The 25,842-nt window shown below is 41.5% G+C and overlaps 1 protein-coding gene across 1 annotated transcript in view; it reads right to left on the bottom strand.

Moving 5' to 3' along the window:
* Positions 1–11,735: 11,735 nt before the first annotated feature.
* Positions 11,736–25,842, bottom strand: part of CACUL1 (CDK2 associated cullin domain 1) — a 67,435-nt gene continuing 53,328 nt past the window's right edge. Inside the window, exons 7-9 of the mRNA XM_070590147.1 lie at positions 23,358–23,496; positions 17,115–17,158; positions 11,736–16,674 (exon numbers count right to left, since the gene is read on the bottom strand). Of these exons, the coding sequence (XP_070446248.1) occupies positions 16,634–16,674; positions 17,115–17,158; positions 23,358–23,496 (224 nt within the window). The 3' untranslated portion in view covers positions 11,736–16,633. The remainder of the gene's footprint in view (positions 16,675–17,114; positions 17,159–23,357; positions 23,497–25,842) is intronic.

The raw sequence follows: 25,842 nt of genomic DNA, 5'->3' as shown, positions 1-25,842 counted from the left end.
ACTAAGAATCTTCACTGGCACAATACTGCTAACCACAGATTTTATTCAGATTTCTCCAGTTTTTCCACTAACATCCTTTTTCAAGCCCAGGATCCTACGTTGCATTTGGTCGCCACGTCCCCATAGTCACCCTAACCTGTGACAGCTTTTTGGTCTTTCCCTGTTTTTTATGACTTGACACCTTTGAAGAGGAGTGGTTAGCTGTCCTGTAGGAAGTCCCTCACTTTGGATTGTCCAGTGTTTTCTCACGTGTAGGCTGAGGTTCTGGATTTGGGGAAAATGCTGCAGACGTGAAGCGTCCTCAGTGCATCGTATCCGGGGGCACAAGATACCAGCGTGACTTCTCACCAGGATGTGAACCTTGACCACTTGGATCAGGGGCTGCCCTGGGGTCTCACTACAGTGAAGTTAGGATTTCCCCTTTTCCATACTGTGTATTAGAAGCCAGTCACTAAGTCCAGCCCACGCTCAGGGGGAGGTAATTAAGCTCCACCTTCTGGAGGTAGGAGTATCAAAGAATTTGTATATATGCATTAAAACCACCAGACTAATAAATATTTTGGAGAGGGTGAGGGATAACTTTGAATCTATGCAATCATCCTGTTTCTCCTTAAGCTTTTGCCCACTAATTTAGCATCTTCAATTCTTGCCTGCAGCAATTATTACTGTGGTGTTCTAACGGATTTTCTATTTCCCTCATTCCTTCTCAATTTATTATTTGGAATTCTTCTGCAAGGAAGATTTAGTCCTTATTCTCCAGTCCACGGGATTTTGAAGGCTTTCAACTTCCACCTTCTCCCAGTGAGATCCAGGAATTCTGTCCGTTGCTCACCTAACGCTGGAAAGGCTCTAGGAGAAGTCCTCTCACTTCCTGAGCCCCAGCCTCTGCCCTGCAGAGTGGCCTCAATCTTTGCCAAACTTTTACCCTAATTAATACCACAGGCCCAAGAAGTTAAGACCGCCTCATCTTAACACAAAAACAAAACAAAAACTTCCCTTTTTCCTGAAATAAAATATTTCATGGGTCTGCTTGACATCTTTTCAGATCTCATGCCATTTTTTCCTCCAATATTGGAGGGCTGAATCTCCTCTTTCTTATCCTGTATGAAGGTTAGACAAGGTTTAGGCCCAAATAGTTTTTTTTTTTTTTTTTAAAGATTGGCCCTGAGCTGACATCTGTTGCCAATCCATTTTTTTTCTTCTTCTTCTCCCCAAAGCCTCCCAGTACATAGGTGCATATTCTAGTTATAGGGTCTTCTGGCTCTGCTATGTGGGATGCCACCTCAGCATGGCTTGATGAGTGGTACTAGGTCTGTGCCCAGGATCCAAACTGGCCAAACCCTGGGCCAACAAAACAGAACTCGCCAACTTAACCACTCGGCCACAGAGACAGCCCCTAGGTCCCAATGTTTCTGATTGCTGCTTTAATGTGTTCCGTCTCATGGGGAAGAAGGTTGGTAAGAACAACAGAATTCTGTGTATCCTCTGGCCTTTGATCCCAACGGGAGGAGTGGTCCACTCAACAAGCCGTCTGTTCTCCAAGCCGTAAATGCTTCTCACCGTCCAAATCAGGGGGGTGCACCAGGCTTTTGAGAAACAAAATTCAAACTCAAACGCTATCGAGTAGAATTCTGTCTCAGCCCTGAATTCTTCTGTTAAACTTCTCTTGGGTTAAAGCCATTGGATGAATTTGATACATATCCAACCTCCCTTGCACGCAGGAAGCTGAGCACCTCCCCTCATGATGTGCCTTTCTCTTCACAAACAGCAGCCGGCAAACCTAATTGGTCTTGGTGGCAGGTCACAGGCAGAAAGAAAAACTGGGAAGCGGCCTCCCTAAAAGGGTCCTTTTATTTGGCAGATGGTCTCCAGGACTGGGGAAATGATTCTGGTCACTCCACCCAGGCCTCCTTCATACCTGGGAGACCCCGCTTGGCATGACTGCACTAACTAGCTATGTGGGCTTGAGCCCAGCTCTGAGTCTCGGCTACTCGGGAGACATCTGACTGTGACCGGGGGCCTGCTCGGCGCCCGCCCTGTGCGAGGCGACTTTCACGCAGTGCATCCTTGCCTCCTGGGTGGAATGATCTCCGCTTCACATGCAGGAGATTGAGGCTCGAACAGGTGACCGGCTCCAAGCACATCACTTTGTGCACAGAACAGAGCCGGACTGAGCCCTGATTGTTATAACTCCAAAGCTCAAGTTTTGCCACTACATCCAGAGGTCATGACTTCAGCCTGCCTAACTGTAAGGGCCAGGTGACAGACGAAGCGTCTGGGGAAGCATGAAGTACTTGACAGGTGTCCTGAGGGGCGCTCTCAGGTGTATGGACATCACAATCACACGGAAAGAACCCACACAGCTGAAAAACGCTCCCTGAAATCTCCGACTTTCACGGGCTCCCTCCGACTTCGCACCAATTGGCAGGCGCTGCCTGAGGGGCTGGTCCCAATAAGGACCATGCATCACTAGTCTAGGAGGTCAGGAAACGAGGCAGCAACTACGTGGAGAGAAATCTCCCCAGAAGGAGACACGGACTCGACTCGGAAAACCCAGGACTTCTGAGGTCAGGCTGCAGTAAAGCCGTGAGAGGAAAGTGGGTGCTGGTCGGTTTGCGGGTGGGGCCTGGATTCTGCGCTCGCGATGCTCCGGCCTGGCCTCAGCCAGCCAGGAAGGTTGAGGCGGGCTCCAGACCCCAACCCCAGGAGCCCCACCTCCAACCCTGCATGGCGTTGAATCCTCCAGAGCTGGGGCTTTGACCGTCCTCAGCCGGTCCCTGCAGGACAAGCCCACACCGACGACCTCTTGTTATAGGATGGCCTCAGCTCTGCCTAAGACGTGCCGGGAGGGGATTTTGCAGAGAGCCGGGAACTGCGCCTGTAAGAGATGCGTCCATGCCCGTCTGCCAGGCGCGGGACGCACGCCGCCCTTTGCAGGGCTGAGGCAAGCACTTGGGCTGGCACGGCTTTCTGCCTGGGGCCAGGGCCTAGGGACGCCCTCTGAGGTGGCAGGAAGCCCCCTTCGCCTCTGCAGCCCCTCCTCCCGAGAGCGGTGCCGCACTCGGGCCATCCCCAGAGAAAGCGCCCCCTTTGGAGGCAGCCAGGGAGTCATCAGGGGAGGCGAGGAGGGGAAGCCTGGCGAGTGACCCCGCAGGGCCGAGCTGAACAAGCAGAGGTGGGCGCCGCTCCACCGCCCTGCCCAGAGCAGGGTCCCGCCGCTCCCCGGGCCTTCCACGCGGGCCCCGCCCACCTCGGGAACCCCGGGACAATGCAAGAGCCCTCAGAACCCAATCTGGCCTCCCTGTTATCACCCGGGTGGAGCCCTGGGCTGGGGGAAGGCAGAGAGGGGACCGGCCTCAGCTGGCCCCAGCAGGACCCTGGCATATGGGGAGTTCCTGGCCTCCGTGGTAGCTTTTTAGGCTGCTTCATGAGGAAACTCTCTTTTCTAGAGGATACCCAAGGCATGGAACCAGATTTTTCTCCCCACAACACACCTCATGACTTTCCCGTTCTCTGCTTCCTTCTCCCCACAGCCTGGTTCCTGGACAAAATTAAGCCCTTAGGCCCTAAGGCATCCATTATGTGGAACCTCCCTCTGTGCATCTAGAAGTTTACCATCCTTGGAAAAAGTGAAAAAAATTATTCGAATCATTTTCTGTAGGGCTCCTCTCGTGGCATCTCAGTTGAGAAGGTTGACTCTCCTGAGGTTATTATAGGCTGGTTTAACAGCCCTGGCTGGGGAGGTATGATTGGGGGGTCTTAAGAATGCACAGCATTGGGGCCAGCCTGTGGCGGAGTGGTTAAGTTCATGAGCTCCGCCTTGGAGGCCCAGGGTTCACTGGTTCAGATCCTGGGCGCAGACATGGCACTGTTCATCAGGCCATACTAAGGCAGCATCCCACATAGCACCACCAGAGGCACTTACAACTAGAATCTACAACTATGTACTGGGGGGCTTTGGGGAGAAGAGGAAGAAAAAAGAAGAAGATTGGCAACAGTTGTTAGCTCAGCCCATCTTTAAAAAAAAAAAAGAATGCACAGCCTCTAACTAAACAGAGGTCCATGGGACACGGTTTACCTACACTGGATGCTGCCAGGAGGGAGCAAAAGCACTGTGACAGACAAGGGTTCAAATCTGCCCCTACTATGCGACTTTGGGCAAGTTATTTAAATCTCTGACATCTTGGCTATCTGGTAATAGTTAGCTATCTCTGGGTAACAAACTACTCCAAAACTTAGTGGCTTAAAGCACCACACACATATGATCTCATGGTTTCCATGGGTCAGGAATCTGGACAGAGCTGAAGTTCTGTTTCAGCATCTCTCAAAAAGCTACAATCAAGGTGCTGGCTGGGGTAGAAATCATCTCAAGGTTCAGCGGGGGCAAGATCCACCTCCAAGTTCACTCAGTGGTTGTTGGCAGGATTCAGTTCGTTGCGGGCTGTTAGACGGACAGTCTCAGCTCCTTGCTGGCTGTCTGCTGAATGCTACCCTCAGTTCCTTGCCAGGTGGCCCTCTCCGTTAGAGCAGGCGCATGAGAAGGGCGAGAGGGAGCACACCAGATAGATGTCACAGACTCCTGTGATCTAATCACAGAAGAGACATCCTAACTTTTGCTGCATTCTCTGCATTAGAAGTGAGTCATTAGGTCCAGCTCGCACGCAAGGGGATGGGATGACACAAGGGTGTGAGTCCCAGGAGGTGGGCATCATTGGAGGCTGTGTCAGAAACTGCCTACCACACATGTATGGAGTGGGGCTAATAAATGTCTCACTTAGACTGCTCTTACAATGTGCGTAACGCACCTGCCACACAGGCAGGTATCCAGGAAATTGCAGCCATCCCCATACGGTAGGTGCCCCCTTCTCATCTATTCCCTTCCCCTCTCCTTTGTTATCTGAACTGTCTTTTTTCATTGAGAGAGGATGTGTTCACCAAGAACCAGCTCAACTGGCATGGTCCTATTTTTGTTCCCCAATGGCCTCTCACCTTTACATTGTTACATACCAGCATCCTACTTAGCTTTGTCACGGGTGAAACTAGACATACCCAAGAGAGCACTTTCTTTTCCAGCCAGAGACTTTTTCTTTGGCCTATGTTCAGCGAGCTCCAGCTCTTTCCAGCTCTTCATCTTATTTATAGCTCCCTGGCTATTCCAGTCAGGAGTGTGACTACATTCTTTGTCGTTTATGGATTCTAGATCTGGACCACCATGACTTTCAAACAAAAGCACATCAGTTCATTCTGACGGAGAGGTGGAAAGAGTTGATGTGTATTTGTGTACGTGTGGAAAATGAAGTGCTGTGGAACCAGAGGAGGTTTTTTTTGGTTTGTTTTTGCCATCTCCCAAAGGCTCCCAATTAGCAGTCGTCATTGTCCTGTGTGGTAGGTTCATGCAACCCACAGTTGCCAACAGCCGTTCCTCCCTTCCACCTTCCTAACAGATCCCACTGTATTCAGTATCTCCTCCTCAGACCACTGGGAGGTTGAGCCCAGCCACAGCCCACAAGAGGTGAGACGTATTTAGCGTGAGTCTACCATGGTGGTCCATTCTCCTTCCCAGTTATCAGTTTGGGCATGTTCACGCATCCCAACTTCCCTAACACAAAGTGAGGGGATGGGGCCAGCCCCATGGCCAAGTGGTTATATTCGTGCACTCCGCTTTGGTGGCCCAGGGTTTCGCTGGTTCAGATCCTGGGTGCGGACATGGCACCACTCATTAGGCCATGCTGAGGTGGCAACCCTCACACCACAGCTAGAAGGACCCACAACTAAAATATACAACTATGTACTGGGGGAATTGGGGGACCAAAAAAAAAAAAAAAGTGAGGGGAACTATGCTGATGGGCTTCTGGGAAACTAACTCGTTCTTAAATAAAGATGCTGGGAACAAAGAGGCCTTCCTCTCCACTGCTTGGGGTCATGTCTGACTACTGCAGCAGCCAAGTGAGGACCCTGAGGGACAAAGCTAACTTATTGAGGCTGGCACAGCAGAAAGCTAGAAGAAACCTAGGTCCTGGATGATGTCCTTAAGTTGCTGTATTTGCCAGCCCTGGAAGTGCCCAACCATGGGACTTCTGTGAGATAGCAAATCTCCCTTCATGTTGGAGCTAGTGGTCTCCAAAGAAAACAAGATGATCCACACAGGTGCAGGAAGAAAACATGTGAGTTATATATGTTTTTAAGAGTAAAGCAGCTTTACCAGAACTGAATATACACACTGCACATGTAAGTGGTCAGGTAGCACAGAGAGGTACCGTGAAAGGAGCAGGAAGCGCTCCACACACAGAGGGGCTGACGATGCGCCATCCTCTTCCAGAATATTGTCGTTCATGTGCCCCTACGAGGCAGCTGGACACAGAGATTTTATCATCTTACCTAAGAGCATCTTTATAATCTTTTACGAGATGCGGAAATTTAAACACCAAAAGAGGTTTGCTGGTTATCTCATGGTAACATTCTTAAAAGTATTGTCAAACTTAACATGTTACATATTTTTATTGATAAAAAGACAAATGTTTGCAATTTGCCAACATTTCTTGTAGTGACAGTACTTATCAGTAATATGCAATCTAAAAGGTATTTTAAAAAACCAAACAGAGTTTATCCGACCTTTCAAGGTAAAGATGATATACTAACAATGAGTAAGAAAGTAGCTATTTTTCCAAAAGAAATTCATGTGAAGAGCATTTTGAAAATGGTTAGACATGCTTCCAGCTTTATGAAAAAGTGTTGCCCAAAATTGTCACCGACAAAAACTCTCATAAGTGCACAAAAACTTGGGAAATGAAATCCAAAAATGTGTCTCAGTAGGTTTTGAACCCATTTGTTACCAATAATAAAAATGCCACACTTGCAATTAATGCGTGAGAACAAGTTACCGACAGTGAGAAAGACGGCAATTTATTATAAAGATTTCAACAAACACTTTTTTAAGACTAGAGGATGGAATTGAAGAGCGTTGTTTTTCAGTAAGCAGTCATGTGGATCCACAGATCTTAAGCAAGTAGCTTTTTCAGCTACAATAGCCATTAAAACCTAGCATTAAAATAAACTTACCTTAGAACCAAATATTAAGTAGTTTTTATTATAAAGTGTTAAAACTAGGAGTTTCAAAAATAATGAAGCATTTTTAATCATATATCTCACTAAAAGAAATTTTTTTAGAAAGAGCAAAAAGGTATTTTTACAATACACACAAAATATTTTTAAACATTTTTCACCTCATCTTTCTTCTATTTTTTCTTACGTGTATTAGTATAATACATAAACATTAGTTAAAAAATATATATGTCTATGTACACCTGCTGGGAGTGGTGCTCCGTCGTGTGCAGACAGGGGACTGTCTGGTTTACACATGGTTCTATTTCATGCCCTCGTTTATATCCTTAGAACAAACTTCTCTGATCCCAAGAAAATATTAACTATATTGCCTTCTAATTTTTATAACTAATTCTTTTATAATTTTTAGTCTCTGCAGTTTCTTTTGGTGAATGGTATTATGGGAATCAACTTAATTTTCTCCAGTTATACCAGCACCTTTCACTGAATAATCCATCATGGTGGTATTTCAAAATGCCACCTTTAACATACTCTGAATTCTTAACAGTATTTGAGGTTTTCTATTTTTTTTAACTGTTTTCCATTAACTTGTTTATTTTTATACCAGTGTAAAAATTTAACTGCACTTTTTAAAAAATTACTTTTGGGGGGCCAGCCCTGTGGCATAGTGCTTAAGTTCGGCGTACTCTACTTCTACAGCCCAGGTTGGCAGGTTCAGATCCCGAGCACAGACCTACACCACTTGTCAGCCATGCTGTGGCAGAGACCCACATACAAAATAGAGGAAGATTGGCACAGATGTTAGCTCAGGGGAAATCTTCCTCAAAAGAAAAAAAAAAAAAGCTTTTTGGTATAGCAAGTTCCTCCCTTTTTTCCCCTTCTTTCAACGAAGATTTTCCTATTTTCATCTGTTTATGATTTCATGTGAATTTTTAATACGTATTTTTTTTTTATTGGCACCTGGGCTAACAACTGTTGCCAATCTTTTTTCTTTTCTTTTTATTTTTCTCTGCTTTATCTCCCCAACCCTGCCCCCGTACACAGTTGTATATCTTAGTTGCAGGTCCTTCTAGTTGTGGGATGTGCGACGCCGACTCAATGTGCCCAGGATCTGAACCCTGGGCTGCCGCAGTGGAGCGTGCAAACTTAACCACTCGGCCCTGGAGCCAGCCCCTAATATGTATTAAAAATAAATACTCTGGCATTTGGATTGGCTTTGCACTGAATTTACATATTAACTCAAGAACCAACATGTTTACAATGGTCAAAATGTTCCTATTATCAAGTGCTTTTATAAATAGCCCCTGTGCACCTCTCTGCTCTCATTCCTCTCCACCCCACCAAGGAAACCATGATCTTGAATGTTAATAATTCTCTTTTCTTTTCAGCTTTACTACCTCTCAATCCCTAAACAATATAGTTTTTCCTGTTTTTGAACTTTTATATAAAGGTACCCAGGCTGACTGTATTCTTCTGACTTGCTTCTTTAACAACATGATTTCTGAGATCCACACATGTTGATGCTCAAAGCTCTAGAGGGCACTTACTGCTCTGCAGAATCCTGTTGCACTCACGTACCTTATTTATTCATCATACCGTGAATGGGCATTTGGCTCTCTCCTTCCCTCTCCCTTTTTGGTTATTACAAATAATGCTGTTGTGACCATTCCTGTGCATGTTTCCTGGGTGATACACCCACACAAGAGTTTCTCTACAAGCTTAAATCCTGGTATAGGTAGAAGATATACCTGTGTTCAACTTCACTGGATAATACTGTTTTCCAAAGTGGTAGTACCAACCTACATGCCAACAGCAGCAGATGAAAGTTCCTGTTGTTATAATCTTTCCAATTGTTGGTAATTTGTGACTTTTTAGTTGCTGCCAATTTGGTGGATAGGAAGTGGTATTTCTTTATGGTTTCAATGTGCATGTCCTGATTATTAAGGGTGGGCATCTTTTCATGCTTATGGGCCATTTCTGTTTCTTCTGTGAAATGCCTGCTTGTCTGTTTTGCCCATTTCTCTCCCAAGTTGTTTTGTTACTGACTTGCATTCAGGTGCTCTTTAACAGTTATCAATTTATTCTGATTATCTGTATCTCATTCCAGTTTGGGCTTATTTTCTCACTCCATGGCATGTTTAGTAAACAAAAATACTATCAATGTAGCCAAATCATTTATGTTAATAATTAATGGTTTGCACTTTCTATCTTGTTTACAAAATCCTTCACTTCCCCAAAGTCATAAAAAAATTCTTCTATATTATCTTCTAAAAGTTTTATAGTTTTAGCCTTCCTATGTAAATCCTTAATCCACCTGGGTACTGACTGGCGCCTGGTGCAAGGCAGAGGTCTACATTCATTTTTCCCCTTTGTGAACAATGACTGAAGCCCCATTTACTAAATAACCCATCTTCCTGCCCACTGATATGCAATAACTGCCCTTTTAAAAATTAAGTTCCTGTACACGAGTGGGTCAGTTTCTGAGCTCTTTATTCTTGTCCGTTCATCTACTTGTAATCTCCGTACCAATTTCATTGTTTTAATCACTATGTTTTACAATAAGTTTGATAATTTGGTAGTGCTAGTTCCCCTCACACTGCATTCTTTTTTGGAGCATCTTGGATATCCTTGGCCCTTTGCCCTTCCATGTGTATTTTAGGATCACCTTGTCAAGTACCACAATGAAAACTATTGGAAATTTTTGTTAAAATTGCATTAATCTATTAACCAACTGGAGAAACGGTTGAGACCCAGATGATGATCTTATCCATCACAGTCTCTCCATTTATTTAGGTCAATAAAGGTGGAGGCTTTTTAGTATCATTTTCTCATTAACAGGCTTATACGCCTTTTATTAAGATTTATTCTTAAGTGCTTTATATTTTTTATTCCTACTGTAAATTCTTAATTACATTTAAAAAGTCTTAAAACCATTACAGCTTGTAGCTGGTGCACGGAAACGTAACTGACATTTGCATATTGATTTAGTTCCAGCAACCTTGATCAACTCTTAAGCCTTTTAATTTGCCTTGTAGATTTTTTGGATTTTCAGAGTTAATCTGATCATACAATGTTAATCCGTTAATGGTTGAGACACAAATGATTTCTAAAAATTAACCAATTTGCATTCCTGAGATGAACCCAATTCGGTCATCATGTTATACTTTAAATACAATGTTAGATTTGGTTTGCAAAAAGTGCTTATTTTCCTATTCTCCATCAGATCAAATTTATTAGCTGTGCTATTTAAATCTTGTAGGCCCTTAATAATCATGATTTTGTCTTCTGCATGATCTATTAATTAATGTAGGAGGTGTGTTGAAAATGCCTATTGTACTGGTAGATTAATCTATTTCTCCTTGTACTTGTGGCCATTTTTTAAAAAAAACATATTATGAGGAATATTATCAGTCACTTAGGTGCATAATTAAGTTTAGAATTGTTATCTCCTTCTGGCAAATTAAGCCCGTTGCCATATATAGAGGCTCTCTATCACCAGTAATTTGGGGAGGGAAAAAGACTTAATACTGGGAAACTGAGATTCAGAAAAATAACCCACCCAAGAACATACAACTAGTTAAGCTGATATTTAAACTTTTGTGTGTGTGAGGAAGACTGGCCCTGAGCTAACATCTGTTGACAATCTTCCTTTTTTCTGCTTGAGGAAGATTGTCACTGAGCTAACATCTGTGCCAATCCGCCTCTATTTTATGTGGGACTCCACCACAGTGTGGCTTAATGAGTGGTGTGGGTCCACGCCTGGGATCCAAACCTGTGAACCCTAGGCCACTGAAGCCAAGTGCATGAACTTAACCACTGTGCCACTGGGCCGGCCTCCAATATTTAAACTTTTGCTCTCAAATCCTATGTATGATATTTTTTTCTACTATGTCAAGTTTTTTGAAACTCAGAATGTTTTAGAATTTTGGATTATTGAGAAATAAGCCAATAAAGGAAATAAATTAAACATAAACACATACAAAAAACTGGGTCTAGTAGAAAAGTTTTATACTCAGTAAAAAAAATTGCTGAGAAAGGAGAGGATTTAAACAGCTCCCTACTTGGCTGAGAGAAAAAAAAAAAGCTGAAGAAGTAAACTGTCAAGTGATCCAAATGCAGAGAAAAAGAAAAGACAGTCACCGCATCCTACTGTGTGTGGTCATCCAAGCACAGCTCAGGTCATAAAAAGAGGAGGAGAACCAGCATTCTGAGGTCAGAGACAGCGAGAGAAACTAAAACTGTGTAGAATGACTACAAAAAAACGTAGGGAATATTACTAATTTCACAGCAAGAAAACACAAGGGGTTATTTTTAAAAAGCACAGTATAATCAATGCAAAAGACCCCCAAGTCAGCAAGTTTTAATTAAAGGCCCACAATGTGTCACTGTTTAAAAAAGAAAAACTACATATATCTGTCCATATGCATATATACTATACGTGTATATAGAATATGTGATTATATGTACACAGTGAAACACACACGCACAGTTCTCTTCACTGGTACACAGGTCGAGATGGACACTGCCCTGCGGGCTAATGAACCACGGCAGAACAGACACATGCCGAGTGTGGTTACGGTTTAGGAGGCAACTGAATGTACTGTAAGCAAAATCCTATGTTCTGTATTATAACAAAGTTCCAGTGAACCAGGTATCAATATAACAAGGCCAAGGACATCTGTACAAGATTTATTTCAATAACCACAATGTTTTAGAGTGATGGTTTACACTCTAATACAGAACGAGTGATTCAAAATCCATCAAGAGTTAAAGGTCAGAGCCAAAGTCAGCTTTGCATCCCCGGTCAATAAGAGTTTCACCCACCATTTTATTTTTCTTGGATTACTCAGAGCTGACGCACAGAACACCAGGTTCTAATGCTTTCCAACAAACAAGCACCACCAGGGACAAGACTTCATTGCTTCCTTCTCACTCTGGCTGTGCTGGTGGGTGGCAAACGCCTCTTGTCTGCATTTGACCTCCCATTTCTTCCTAAGCATTCCTGTTTCCAGCCATAGCTTCCCACAACTTCACATTTGAATAATTTCTCCTGAATAGCATGGCTATAATATTAACAAACGGGACTAATGACAGCAATTAAATTGCCATCTGTTTAACAAAACATATCCTTCTAAAAGAATATCCACAGTCTTATTGCATTTAGTACATAGTCACAACATTGAAATGACATGTGAGAATCAATACAAAATATTTATTTTTTTCAAACCACAGAATTCACCCCAGAGCCACACTAAAAATTCCCAGAATTGTAAGCCATTAACATTTTTCTAAACAATGCAGTCCAACCAGAAACGAAGATAATCTCCAACCAGCATGGGTGCAATATATGCTAGGGTCCTATAAGAATGTACCTCTGATTAGCATTTTCTTTAATGCTCCCACAGCCACTCCATCAACATAAGCAGAAATAGTGTATGTACTTGTGCCACTCGGCTCTGACAAGAGGTTCGAAAAGGGTCTTGGCCAGTGCAGGAGGGAAAGTATCAGTGACTTAGTTAATAAACAGTAAGGACAGAAGAAGAATCATTTCCCTCGGAAAAGAACAGGGGTCCTTTCATATATTCTGATGGCCGGAAACTGGGGCAAATTTCAACAAGGTAATGAAAGTAATAGGAAAGCCATTTCTCTATGAACTCCTGTGACCTCTATTTTAAGTTTGATAAGCACGAACTTCATCTCATGTAAGCTTACTGAAAACAGTAATCACAGTCAAAAAGACCTTATAAACCTCTTACAGGTGTTGGTCAAGGGATTCACATTCTGATCTTAAAATTTAAAGCCCCTTAAGAGGCCTAGACCTGGATTAAAGTAAACATAATATTCTGAGCTAAGAACCTCAATGAGACACCATAAAAAAATCAACCAAAACATCCAAACAATGACTGGATAGCTAACATAGGTTTTTTGTTTTGCTTTTTAGTTGTAAAGTTTTTTTTAATATTTCAGATTAGTGTATATTCATAAAACAATGTTTAGTTTTTTTAATACTAGGTGCTTATTAAACAACTGAGTTTTAGCTCAAGGGAAATGCCTCTTGAATAATCATCATGGAAATAATTAACTGCAATAAAACACAAAAAACACAGAAGAAAATACAGCTAGCCTCAATGAGAAAAAGGTGATCTGGAAGCGTTACTCTGGGAGATTAAACAGGCTTATTTAAATACTATGATACAAGTGCTCCTGCTCACTCTGTTACTGCACAAACAACCGTGTTTGCTGGATCACCACTACCTTTGCTAGTATGTGTGCACAGACCACCACTCTCAAGTTCTCCTTCCGTGCTGAAAAACTTTCAAATCCTTTGTTTGGTCAGTACAGAATATTGTGAGGTGATGCATGTGCAAACTCTTCCTGAGGAATTCTTTATGTGTGCAAATTTGCAACCCAACAGAAAGCACGGCATACAGCAAGGGGGGTGGCAGCTTTACAGGGCTGCCGCGCTGAAGATGCCTGTGCAGTGTTAATGGCCACGGGCATCCATTCTTCTACAATCTCACCTACTCAAAAATCAGTTTTCATCCTATACCTCAAAGAAAGGGAGGGGAACTGCCTCAAACTTGTAAAAGGGACAGGAAAAAAGGTAACTTTCCCACCAAAGTTAATAATGCACAACTCACGCATCCAGGTTTGTGTCTCTTCTCACTAACTCTACCTAAGAACTACTGGGTCAAGAGTCACTACATCAGATTTTGCTTTCTGCCCACAGAAAACAAAGCAGTACTTCCTGTCGGGTTAGGGTGCAGCTGTGACAACAGAGGACATGAGATGACACTGTTACTGAAGCTTAAGGCCAACCTTTAAAATAAGTACTGTCTCTGGAAACAATTATCATCTATTTACTTTTCCATGGCATGATTTCAAGTGACTGAACTGGCTTTCTTTCGGAGGGTCTAGTTCCAGGCTGCACACACACGCTAGTCAGTTGAGCCACATCAACTGCACGTGTCGACTAATGAGACCACCAGCCTTGCATGTGCGATTTTCTGTCTTCAATGATCTGGGCCCCACAAAAGCCAGTATTTAACTGGGGTGGAGAAACTATATACTGTACTGGCAAGAAGAACACAAGTGAACATGAGAAGAAAATACTTCTGGCAAACAGTGCTTACTCAATACAAAATGGAGGGCAAATCTGATTTCCTCTCATGTTGCAAACTAGAAATGTTGTTAAGAATCCCAATTAAGTAAGCAAGGTCAATTTCGACTTGAAATAAATAGGTTTTTCATACGATGTACCTCAAGGGGCCAAGATGAGTAACAACCAGGTCACATGCACTGGGAGAATGCGTGTATTTTCTCTACAGAGCCTTCCAATCACGGCTTTGCAGTACCAAGCCCTGGCCCATAGCTGGTTGTAATCACTGTGCAAAAATTTAGAGAAATTAAATTTTGCAAACTTTACACTGCCAACTTTTTGTTAACACATACATAATAATAAAAAGAAAACAATATAAAATATTTCTCCATTAACTTAATAATGCAAAAGCATCCAAAGGTTTTAATGCCAATTCACATCATAATACAATGCTTTATAGGGAAAGTTCCATTGTTGGCCAAAGAAGAACACTCTTTCCCAGAAAAAGCATTTCGGCATATTATTAGGATACTGAAGAATTCATCCACATTTAAAGAAACATTCCAATTCTGTTCCTTTCAGAAATATTATTAAAACCACTCAGGAGAGACTCCAGGTGCAAGTGTTCTTTATAAGCCTGCAGTAAGCATTCCACTGAGAAAAGTAAAATTTGGCTTTCATGATAAAATGGAATTCTTCCTTGATACCAGAATGTTACTGGTGTAGCAAATCAAAGTGTACAGGGTATAGTGATTCCTACAGTAATTCAGTGTTTATCAATACAATCCAAGATGCTCATAGAGTTAAATGGGTCCAATTCAAAATCCAACTCTGGTTGATAAGTACTTAAAAAAAAATCAATCTGACAACATTTACTTTTACTTCTTTGAATAACAATTTTACAAATAGAGGGCTTCTATTAGATGACCTAGTGGCTCCCAATATCACACTTCTAACTCACCCACCCACCCCACTCCACAAAAAAAGGACAAACTGAAGTGGCAGAGGCAACTCTATGAAAAACCCGCAAATCAGAAGTGTGCCAGCATCCATGATGTCTTCTTTGTCTGCCCTAAGTTTTCTAAAGAGGTAAATATTAGTCTGACATAGCTGAATAGAGTCAAGCATATGTTCAACTTAGATTCAAGCAAAATTGAGAAGAAAAATAGTTTTCCCTTGCCGCATCTTTCTATTTTTCTTTGCCTTTCAAAAACACCTAGAATAAGCTTCCGAGTCTTTTATATGGAACTAAATAGCACTGTGGGTGTAGAAAAACAGAAAATATAGCTTTGCTACAGCTGAAAAGGAGCCTTAAAACAGCATAGCTACTTCTCTATTATACTCGAATATAACGTTTAAAAGATGCAGACTGCAGACTTTTTTTTAAGTACTTACCTCACCCATTTAAAATGAAATGGACCAGGAATCCCACGCCATTGATTATATTTGGATTTAATAACCGTATCTGCTTCCTAGAGCGCCAAGGAACCAGCTTTCACCGTTGGCTAATTCTCAACAACACTAAAAAGGGCAGCTCTAATGCTAAGCTACTGCCCAGCCCTAAACCTGCGTAATGCAATACGACAGCAGCTGGTGAAATCACATGAAGTGACAGAGGGAATGGAAATGTTCTACAAGAGTTGGTCCCCAACGTCAACGTGAAGACGCCGCGGTGAAGAAGGGGAAGTCTGACCAACGTGCCACACGCTTCTATTCTCCCGCTTACTGAGCATCCCGTTACAGTCACACCTGACGTGGTGGGTTAGCCTGTGGTACCACACGCTTTTTCAGGAAGCATTTGTGAGTTTCACAACATGGTCACAGAGTTGCAAAGTGCACAAAGCTCAAGGCACAGAGTAGAAGAAGGTTGTGAACTAATGGGGGAAAAGTTATGGGGAAAATTATAGCAAAAGCAGAGTTAGCATTTTCCCTTAACGAGACTTTCTAATGCTAAACAAAGACCAACTCTTTTAAAAGGGTTTGTTTTGGTTATGGGTGAAAAATACTGTATTGTAATGATCCTCTTGATTTTTAAAGCAAAAGATATCTTGATGTGTGAAACCAATATGCCGAAGTGCCAAGTCCACAAATGAACAAATCAAGTGCTTTAGGAAAAAACGATTCTTCTGCTCTTATATTTTTGGAGGAAGCTGCTGATTTGGGCTGCCAGATTTCATTTAGCAATGGTCACTTTTCAAGATGCTTGTTCCTCACGGAATCTGTAGATAAACTCATTAAAAGATTGTCCCATTTCAAAATCATCCCCAAGTCTAGCAGCAACTGACTGTTTTTTGTTTTTGTTAGTTTTTTTGTTTTTTAAAATTACAGACCAAAGTAAGAAGTCCCACATCTTCTTCCAAGAAGGGCTTTGTGACAGCTCCTGAGTGTCGCAGGACCCCGCTGTGCTCTCAATAGTCTCTGCAGCTCCAGTGTGTCCTCTTTTCAGGAAGGAAAGTACATTCAACACATTCACTATCTGTACCCTCTGGAACTTGCACATGCTGACGAGCTGTCTGAAAGAAAATATCGGAACAGGAAAAAGTATGAATAGCAGACAGCATCTGATAATGGTAGGAATGTGTATATTTCACACATATTTCTGATCCCTCTCGCAATCCCCAAAAGGACATTCTTCAAAAACCCCAAAACTGAAAACCGTATGGTTTTGAGAGAAGTGAAAGGGGGCTAGATCATGGACTGAGACTGGGTCATCATCCCATTCTAAGAGACACTAAAGCACGTGGCAGCCTCGTGACAACTGCCTGAGAAGCACCACAGCCAGCTGGACTCGAGAGCTGCCACAGCGTGTGGAACACTCTGACCTCGAGCACACAGAGCCTTCTAAGACTGCCATCAAGAACACCGCGGACATCCTCATACTCACTGCGCGTCACCACCAGTGGCTGCCCTACACCACCAAACCATCAAGATGGTGAGGAGTATCATTACTTACTATAAGCCAACTCATCCCCAGCTCTCTTCCGGGACTGGTCACCTCTGGGGATAAGAAAAGAAGAGGGAGTCAACAGAAGTGACTGACATCTTCACATACCAAACAGGAGAAATGAACTGACACAGCTGATAATGGAGGAGAGCAGATATTTCCACTCTAACCCAACAACCTATTTTAAAATAGACATTAAATTTAAACAGTAGTTGAGTCATTTATAACCTGAATATTCTTAGCTAAATGGTGCTGTCTTTTAAATATAGAAAGCTATTAAATGAAGGAAGGATTATCTATAAAGACGATTTACACTGGGTTCTAAATAGGTTCAGACTAAAATGTCTTTGAAGATTAACCTGGGTTCTGCTATCAACTTCCCTAGTGACCTCCATATACTATGGCAAATTTCAAAAGTACAACAGAGAGAATAATTCAAAATCTTCCCTAAAAGCCCTATTACGAGACCAAAAACTGCATAAAGCTTTTGAAAAATCTGAGAATCTTAATGTATGAAAACTCTTCTCGCAGGCAGAAGAACATGAGCCTTTAAATACATGAACCAGTTCATCCTCAAGCACCTACAGCAGAGATTCCAGCTCTACTTTAGAGATAAGAAAATAGAGGTTCTGACTAGGTCCTGTGCTACCTGTCAAGTCTATTCTATTTTTGTCTCTCCGGTTTCTCAGACAATAATCCAGACAAATGACTAAAATGCTTAAGTAATGAGTAATAATGACCAGTTCACTAGCTTTTTCTTCCTCGGTTCCTTAGCTGGGAGAGAGTTGCCCTGAGCTAACATCTGTTGCCAATCTTCCTGTGTTTTTTCTTCTTCCTCCCCAAAACCCCACTAAATAGTTGTATATTCTAGATCCAAGTCCTTCTAGTTCTTCCATGTGAGCTGCCACCACAGGATGGCTACTGACAGACAGGTAGTGTGGTTCCATGACCAGGAACCGAACCCGGGCCGCTGAAGTGGAGAGCACTGAACTTTAACCACGAGGCCATCACGACTGGCTCACAGTTCATTCTTGATTCCAAGCCTCACCCTGGAGCATTCTATCCCAAAACACAGTCCACAGTGAACCACTCCTCATAACCCCAGGGGCTACAGTCCCAATCCAAGACACTGTCATCTCTCCCTACACAGCTGCAAGAGTCCTCTTATTAGTCCAGACAAGAGCCAGAGTGATCTTATGTGAAAGCATAACCAAGATTATTTCACATCTCTGATTAAAGCCCTTCACTGGCTTCCCATTGGGGTAAAAATCAATTCAAATTCATTTTCCCAGCCATGTGAGACGGGCTCCTGCCGACCTCACCACTCTCATTTTCTACCTCTGCTCACTACACTGCAGCCACTCTGCTTCCTTCCTGCCCCTTGGACAGGTCAGCACTTCTGTCCTTACTATTTTCTCTGCCTGCAACACTCTCCCCCTAGTTAGCCAGCTGCCTGTCTCCTTATCAGCATCTAAACCCCAGCTGGAATGCCCTCTCCTTGGAAGGCGTCACGTTTCCAGGTGAGCTGGAACAGCCCCACACACACGCCCTGGTCGGTCACTCACTCTCTATCCCACTCTGTTTCACTTTCTTCACAGCATTTATTATTATTTGAAATAATTTGTTTACATGTTTATTATTTATCTCCTGACATTAGAGCATAAGCACCATAAAAACAGGAATGCTGCCTGTCTTATTCACCCAGTACCTAGAACAGTGTTCAGCATGTTGTAGAAAATAACCATTTGCTGAATTAATAAATCAGTGAATAATTCATAGATGGCCTCTACAGATGGATTATTAAAATCCTAGTCCAAATAATTAGTTTCTACTTTTGAACCATCTTCCAGATTGCCAAAGTTTCCCATTTTCTTTCTCTGGTCATGCTCAAGACAAGGACAGAAGCCTCTTGCTCGGGCTAGGAGAGGAGTCGCAGTGACCAACAGAAAGAGAACAAACCCTAATGGCCTTATCAAGGGTTTTTCTCTAGGCTGAGCATTTAGGGCAAAACATGCACACAACATTTAGCATGAATCAGCCTTAGTCAGCCTAACGAGCTTTAAACAGACATTCTAATTCCACCTCTATTATTAACACTACACCTACCCAAAGCCAGCAGAATGTCTTACATTATTATTTACACTAGTGTCATCACAGCAGCATTCACCAAATATTCTGAAACAAACAAGTTAATGCTGATCAAAAGGAAGATAAAGGATCTTCTATCTGGAACCTCAATTTCTACAGACAACCTCCAGGACTACCCCTCAGAGGTTAAATAAAAACTGAACATGCAAAAATAACAGGAGAAAAATAGAGATGGGAGAACAGGAGGAAGGAAGAAAGGACGTAAACATGATGTATGCGAGAGGCTGCCGAAGTCCAGAAAGCTATAAGCTGCCCTGGAAACAAGACCCCTGCCACAAATGGAAAAGCCCAGTTCTAGAGTTACCCACAGCCTAAAAGACCAACAACACTCCTATTAAGTTCTATTTTGTTTCAGAAATCCAGGTAACAATTACTCAGAAAGAACGTTTTATTTGCCTTTAAAAGCTGTTTGGCAGACACTGTGTAGAGGACCACAAGCTGGTTGGAATGAGGATGTCCCATCTGAGGATGTGCATGTTACAAGTTCTCAAAGGAGCTTATCTTCCAAATGCAATCTTTGACAACAAGAGACACCAACCTGCTCTCCTCCACAATAATCAATTCAATTACGCAGGTAACAGGTAAAAAGAAAATGTTGCTTTTAGCTTTTATGTTAATTCTTGCTTTGAAATAACTCCACACTATATTTCCATGCACCTAAAAATCTTTCTTGGAGCTGGAACATAAACTCCAGCTCAAATAAGAATCTGTCCATTAACTGCAAAAGAGGATATATTTGACAACAGTCACACATTATTTCTAAACATTTCAAACACTCTGTGCCATCCACATCAAACCTATGGACCGCCCTGCCATCCACATCAAACCTGTCCTGCCTATTCTGGGCTCCCGACATCAACTAAGTGGAACATAATCTTTAATGAAAAAACAGTTTGCACAGCTGAACAGGAATCATGTGGTTGGCTAGGCATAAACCATAAAATGACTCCTCATATCAGAACAGCCAGTAACAGAATTCTTATTAGATAGCTTATACTATATTCTCAAATTTTTTTGTATGAGTGCACAACTTTTCTTCCAAAACAATCCTAGCCAAATAACGATCAAAGAAGGGATCAAGTGTGGCAGGGCAGAATGCGGGACAAGAGCTGGAAGCACAAAAGCTGGACGTACAGGCAGACTTTCAGCTGCTAAGAATATGGTGTGTGCACATGCTTGCTGACCGGTCTGGGCCAGCTTGGCAGTGGGGCAGAGTGAGTCTGAGAACATCAGCTTAGGCAGGGCTTACTTTGTGCAAAGTGCCCATCAGGATAATTTACGAGGCAGACTTTAATCCTCATGGTAAACATATAATGAATTGTTAACTTAATTCTAGAAATGGCCCAATTCATGAAAGTTTGTAAAATAAAACATTTTAATTCTATCACCTCTTGGAATTCTAACGTTTCAGTTTCAGGCAAAAGTTGTATGAAAGAATTCCACTAAGAGAAAGAAAAATTCCAATTTACATAAAAAATCCAAGGCAGTTCCCTGAATACGACCCACTTGGCCTTGGCAGAACAGCGCTACGTTAGTCCTTCCCATACGAAGGCAATGTTACGTGAGGCTATTCAGCAAGTCAGTTACCCATCTCAGCCCAAGCAAACGTGACATAAGAGCGACTATCATCAGGCTGGCCTGGCCCTGTTCTCTTACTCTAGTTCCAAAATTAGGATTAGGAAAATGTCTCTGGATGTGTTTAAACAGTTCCACACACTGTTATGGAAGGTGAATTCAAGGAGTTCTGAAAAATCCACAAAAGCTATCTTCCTAAACTGCTTCACAGGAATAAAAGTTTCAGAAGACTGTTTATTTTTTAAAAGCATCAATAAGCTCATCTCTAAAATTATAAGCAAACATTCAAATAAAACATGAATAAAAGCATAAAAGACTTCAAATTGTGGTCAGCCTTGGAAAAAAAACATAGAAGGTACACTCAGATTATTTTGCATTTATTTAAAAACATTTAAGGAAAAACTTTTAACTATAATTCAAAATATATAAGCCATAAAGAAAAAACGATAAAGTTAGTTTTTTAAACTAAAACAAATAATAAATAAAAATAAAAAAATTTAAAAACTTCTGCATGACTTAAAATTTTTTAAAAACCACCATAAGCAAAGTCAAACTGAAAAAAATAACTGTCTTATCTTGGGCAGAGAATCGATCTCTTCACTACAGAAAGAGCTCCTAGAAACCAAGAGAAAAAGACCAACAATCAAAGAGAAGAGTAAAGCAAGGACAAAAACAGACTGTTTACAGAAAAAGCAGACGTATTTCTGTGGAAATATGCTCAGCCTCACACTCATGAGAGAAATGCAAATTAAACCAACTCTGAGTACTTATGTTTCACCTGCCAGACTGGCAAAAATCCAAAAGCTTAGCACCATACTGTGTAGGCAAGGCCATGAACAAGAAGCACTTTCAACTCTGTTGGTGGATATGCAAAATGGCACAATCCCCTATGGAGGGCAATTTGGCAATATTAATCAAAATTCTAACTGCATTGACTCTTGACCCAGCAATCCCACTTGAGGGAATTTATTCTCCAGATATACCAGCAACAGGTAGAAAATTATGCATGTACGAGGTTATTCACTGCAGCATTCTCTGTAATAACAAAAGATGGAAATAATGCACGTTGCCAACCAGGGGACTGGGTAAGTAAGCTGTAGTGTATCTGCACAATGGAATGTGTAAGAAAGGAATGAAAACAAGAACATACATTATGTTTGCTTGTAACTGTAAATAAAAAAAACCACTGGAAGGAATCATAAGAAACTAATAAAAATGGTTACCTAGGGGGGTGGGAGTAGATGGAGAGACAGGTGAGAACAAAACTTCTCAATGTATACTTTTTGTATCACTTTTATTTTTGAATTATATAAATATATTAGCTCTTCAAAAATAAGTAAAATAACAACGGCATTAAACGGTCTCATTCTATGTGTGAAATAATATTAAAGTAAATGTCAGGAAACACCTGACCACTGGACATCAGGGAGAAAAACTAGCTGTTTCCATTCTACCATTTCCCACTGGCCTTTCCTTCCCCTAACTCACCACAAGAAAGTCAGGTTGACCAGACCTAACTCCACAGCTTCACTGAGGCGTTCCAGTGTGAGCTGCCAGTGAGTGGGGTAAACGACCAGTGGATTACTTACTGCCCCCACTAGCACACGAATACAGATGCCACAGGGACAAAAAGGGGATAAGTGCCAACCCACCGGCAACAAAGAACAAATTATCTGCTTTCTTTCCTAACCTGTACTGAAACTAGAGACTGAGTAACTCATGTTCTGAGACCTGGTTTGGCCTCAGACCCTATGAAAGAGAAGATCCACCTCCAGCAGTCCTAACTATGCTGAAGTGAGGAAGCCAGGCGTCCTCCTTTCCACAGTTTTCTTCCTTTAAAGCCAGGGATTCCAGTACGAGAAGATAGGTACAAGTGCTAAGTAAGGATTATGAAAATATAAGGTATTACTGTACCCTTCAATGATCTGGTGACACAGAGTGCTTTCCCATAGGGAATCACAAAATTTTTATACAGTTTTAGTTGAAAATATGCACTTTGCAAAATTTTCCATGATGTAGCCATGATATTGAATTGCAAATTTTAGAAAAACTAGCAAAGTCAAGCGAGTCAAATTTTCTAGACACATATCAACAGATATCTTACTTTTTAAGAAGAAATAACTAGCATTTAGGGCAAAAGTGAAAATATAAAAAACAGAATCTAAAGCCTCTTTACTAATTTAGTCATAACAGTTCATTATAACTGATGATAAAATTTCTACATTGTTTTTCCAAGTGTTCAGACTGAATATGAGAGGACGGAAGCTGGAAGAGCTTTGGAGAGTGCCCAGCCTGACTGCCCACCCAACGAGAAATCCCTTCTTCAAAATCCATTTAGTGAAGAGCAGCTTCCACAAAATCAAACCCAGCTTCAACAGCTCCCCAGACAGGGAGCTGCCGATCTGGGCACGGCTCCTCTGATTCTCGCACAGTTGCACGCTGATCTCAGAACCCTGCAGCCCTCCCCTGCCAAGCCAAACGCGCCTAAGGAAATGGACATATCTTGTCACAAAAGGAAAAAAAACTTGCCTTGTAAAGCCATTCTGTATTAGTTCTCTTTGAAGTTTCTGATCTTGAGCAGCATATTCAGAAAGTTCAGATTCCACAGCCGGAGGGAGAATGTTTGGAATAAATTTAGAAAATAGAGTTGGAGCCATCTGAACCCACTCTGTGAGGGAAGGAGAAGATTCATTACGGCAATCATATAGACAAAGTAAATGGAAAAGGGTAAGTTTTTCTTTGTTCAAAGAATATAAAGTAAACCAAACTTACAATGGGGAAAAAAATAGTGCAATCCCATCTGATAACATACAAAGAGGTTCGATTTCCTCTCTAAAAAGAATTTACAGTACAAAGAAAGCAGATATTTTTACATTTTACTGATTTAACAAAATTTAATGAAAATCTCTAGAGAATTTTTGAAGGGACGTTATCAAAAATTTTAAATATGGAGGCAAACAAATGAGATAAACCAAAGAATTCTGAGTGGAGGCGATTTGGAGGGAGGGGGCTTGGTGGCAATACCAGCCCCATTAAGCATTAATTAAAACAATATCCTGGCCCAAGAATAGAAGACTACAGGTAGTAATAAGCAGACTTATAAAAAAAGAAGTACCACAAAAATGGGGGTAGAGGGGTTGACTATTTAATAAGTGGGCTGGAGATAACTAGGAAGTTACTTTTGAAATAAAAATCTATTTTGACCCATGTTAAGTTACAGCAAATTATATCTAACAGTAAAAGAAAAGAGAATTAAATGGTTATTAAGATAAAAGATCAAGAGAATAATCTAAAGAAAAATAAACATTCATACATAAATAGGCAAAGAGAAGTCTAAGGAAAATATTTGTGTCAGACATGACAGATAAATTAGTATATTTATTACAAAGCATTTTTACAAATAAGACCAAACAAATGAGTGAAAGACAGGACTGAATAATTCACAAGAAAAAATAAATAACACCCTTGTTAATATTCAGAAAAACTCAGGCTAAAATAAACCTACTCCCCCTTTCCGCTACTCACAAACACAAAGACTGCCCACTTGTAGCAGGGGCGTGGCAAAACCAGCAACGCCTTCCTTGTTGGTCAGCCCAATGCAACACTATTATCCCTTGTGGATTCTTTTAATCTAGCCCTTTCAAATTTTCCCTTGTGAAAACATCGTGGCCGTATATATCAAAAACCGTCAGGGCCAGCCTCGTGGTACAGTGGTTAAATTTGGTCCACTCCACTTTGGTAGCCCAGGTTCATGGGTTCTGATTCAGGCGTGGACCTATACCACTTGTCAGCCATGCTGTGGGACTGACCCACATATAAAGTGGAGGAAGGCTGGCACTGATGTTAGCTCAGGGCTAATCTTCCTCAAGCAAAAACAAAAAAAAAAAAAAGAGGAAGATTGGCAACAGATAGTGGCTCAGGGCTAATATTCCTTACCAAAAAAAAAACCAAAACAAAAACATAAAATACCAATGCTCTATCTAATCTCATGAGCTCACTTTAAAAACTGTAATATGAGTAAATAATTCTAAATCTGAAAAAAACATGTTTAATGCTGTGCAATCTGGGTCACCGGTAAGTAAAAAAATGTCCAACAGGAGAATAGCTAAGTCAGAGCTGGCAAAAAAAAACAAGCACCGCAAACAACACAAGCCATCCACCCACCCCTTGTACAAACTCACGGCAAAATGTACTCAACAGGGTCCCTCCTTCCAGCTCAGGCCAAACATGGCTTTAGAAAGAGTCTCAATACAGTGCTCCGGGGAACCACTAACCAGTCAGCCAGAGCTGGCAGGAGTCAAAGCGATCTGCCAGGTTATGGAACTCTAGGGAGTCATTAAAACAAAGATGAAGAAACAAAGAAAGTGTGTGCATTAAACGAAGAAGGGCAGGAGGGGATGGCTGGAACTATTTCTAAAATGAGCTTCTAAAGACTGGATGGAAACACACCAAAAATGGTAATAGCTATCAGAATCTCCAAGGATTAAGGCCCAGGAATTCATAGTTTAAAAAACTTTCTTGGGTGATTCAGATGCATTCATTATACAAAAAGCAGCACGTGAGAACAACTGCAATGAAAGAAACTTTTACATGTAAAATTTAACTTTTAAAATATTTTAACCTTAATTTGTCAGGTGAATAAACTGCTTTAATAAACTAAGAATATAATGGGTACTGGCAAGACATGTAAATATAAAAATATGTTTAATAGCATTTCAGAAAAGGCCTCAGGTAGCAAAAGGTTAGTCTGTGATAAAATTCACCTTTTCAAAAGCACAATTCTCAAATACAGAAATCTCTTCACAGGTATGAAGAATGAATCTTATTACAAAAGAGCTCAAACTGGGATAAAACAGCATTTAGACAAATACGTATCTACAAGTTTTTTTACCCTTAGTGATTAGTTTTATTCTGCAATTTTGTTACTTATAATAAAAGCCAGAGCTGATAAAGTTGCCTGCTTGGGAGGCAGAATTTAGAAATTTGTCATACTGCACTTGGATGCCTAATAAAA

Source organism: Equus przewalskii, chromosome 1 (genome assembly GCF_037783145.1).
Source record: "Equus przewalskii isolate Varuska chromosome 1, EquPr2, whole genome shotgun sequence".
Taxonomy (NCBI): domain Eukaryota; kingdom Metazoa; phylum Chordata; class Mammalia; order Perissodactyla; family Equidae; genus Equus; species Equus przewalskii.
This window is presented reverse-complemented; position numbering and strand designations above follow the sequence as displayed.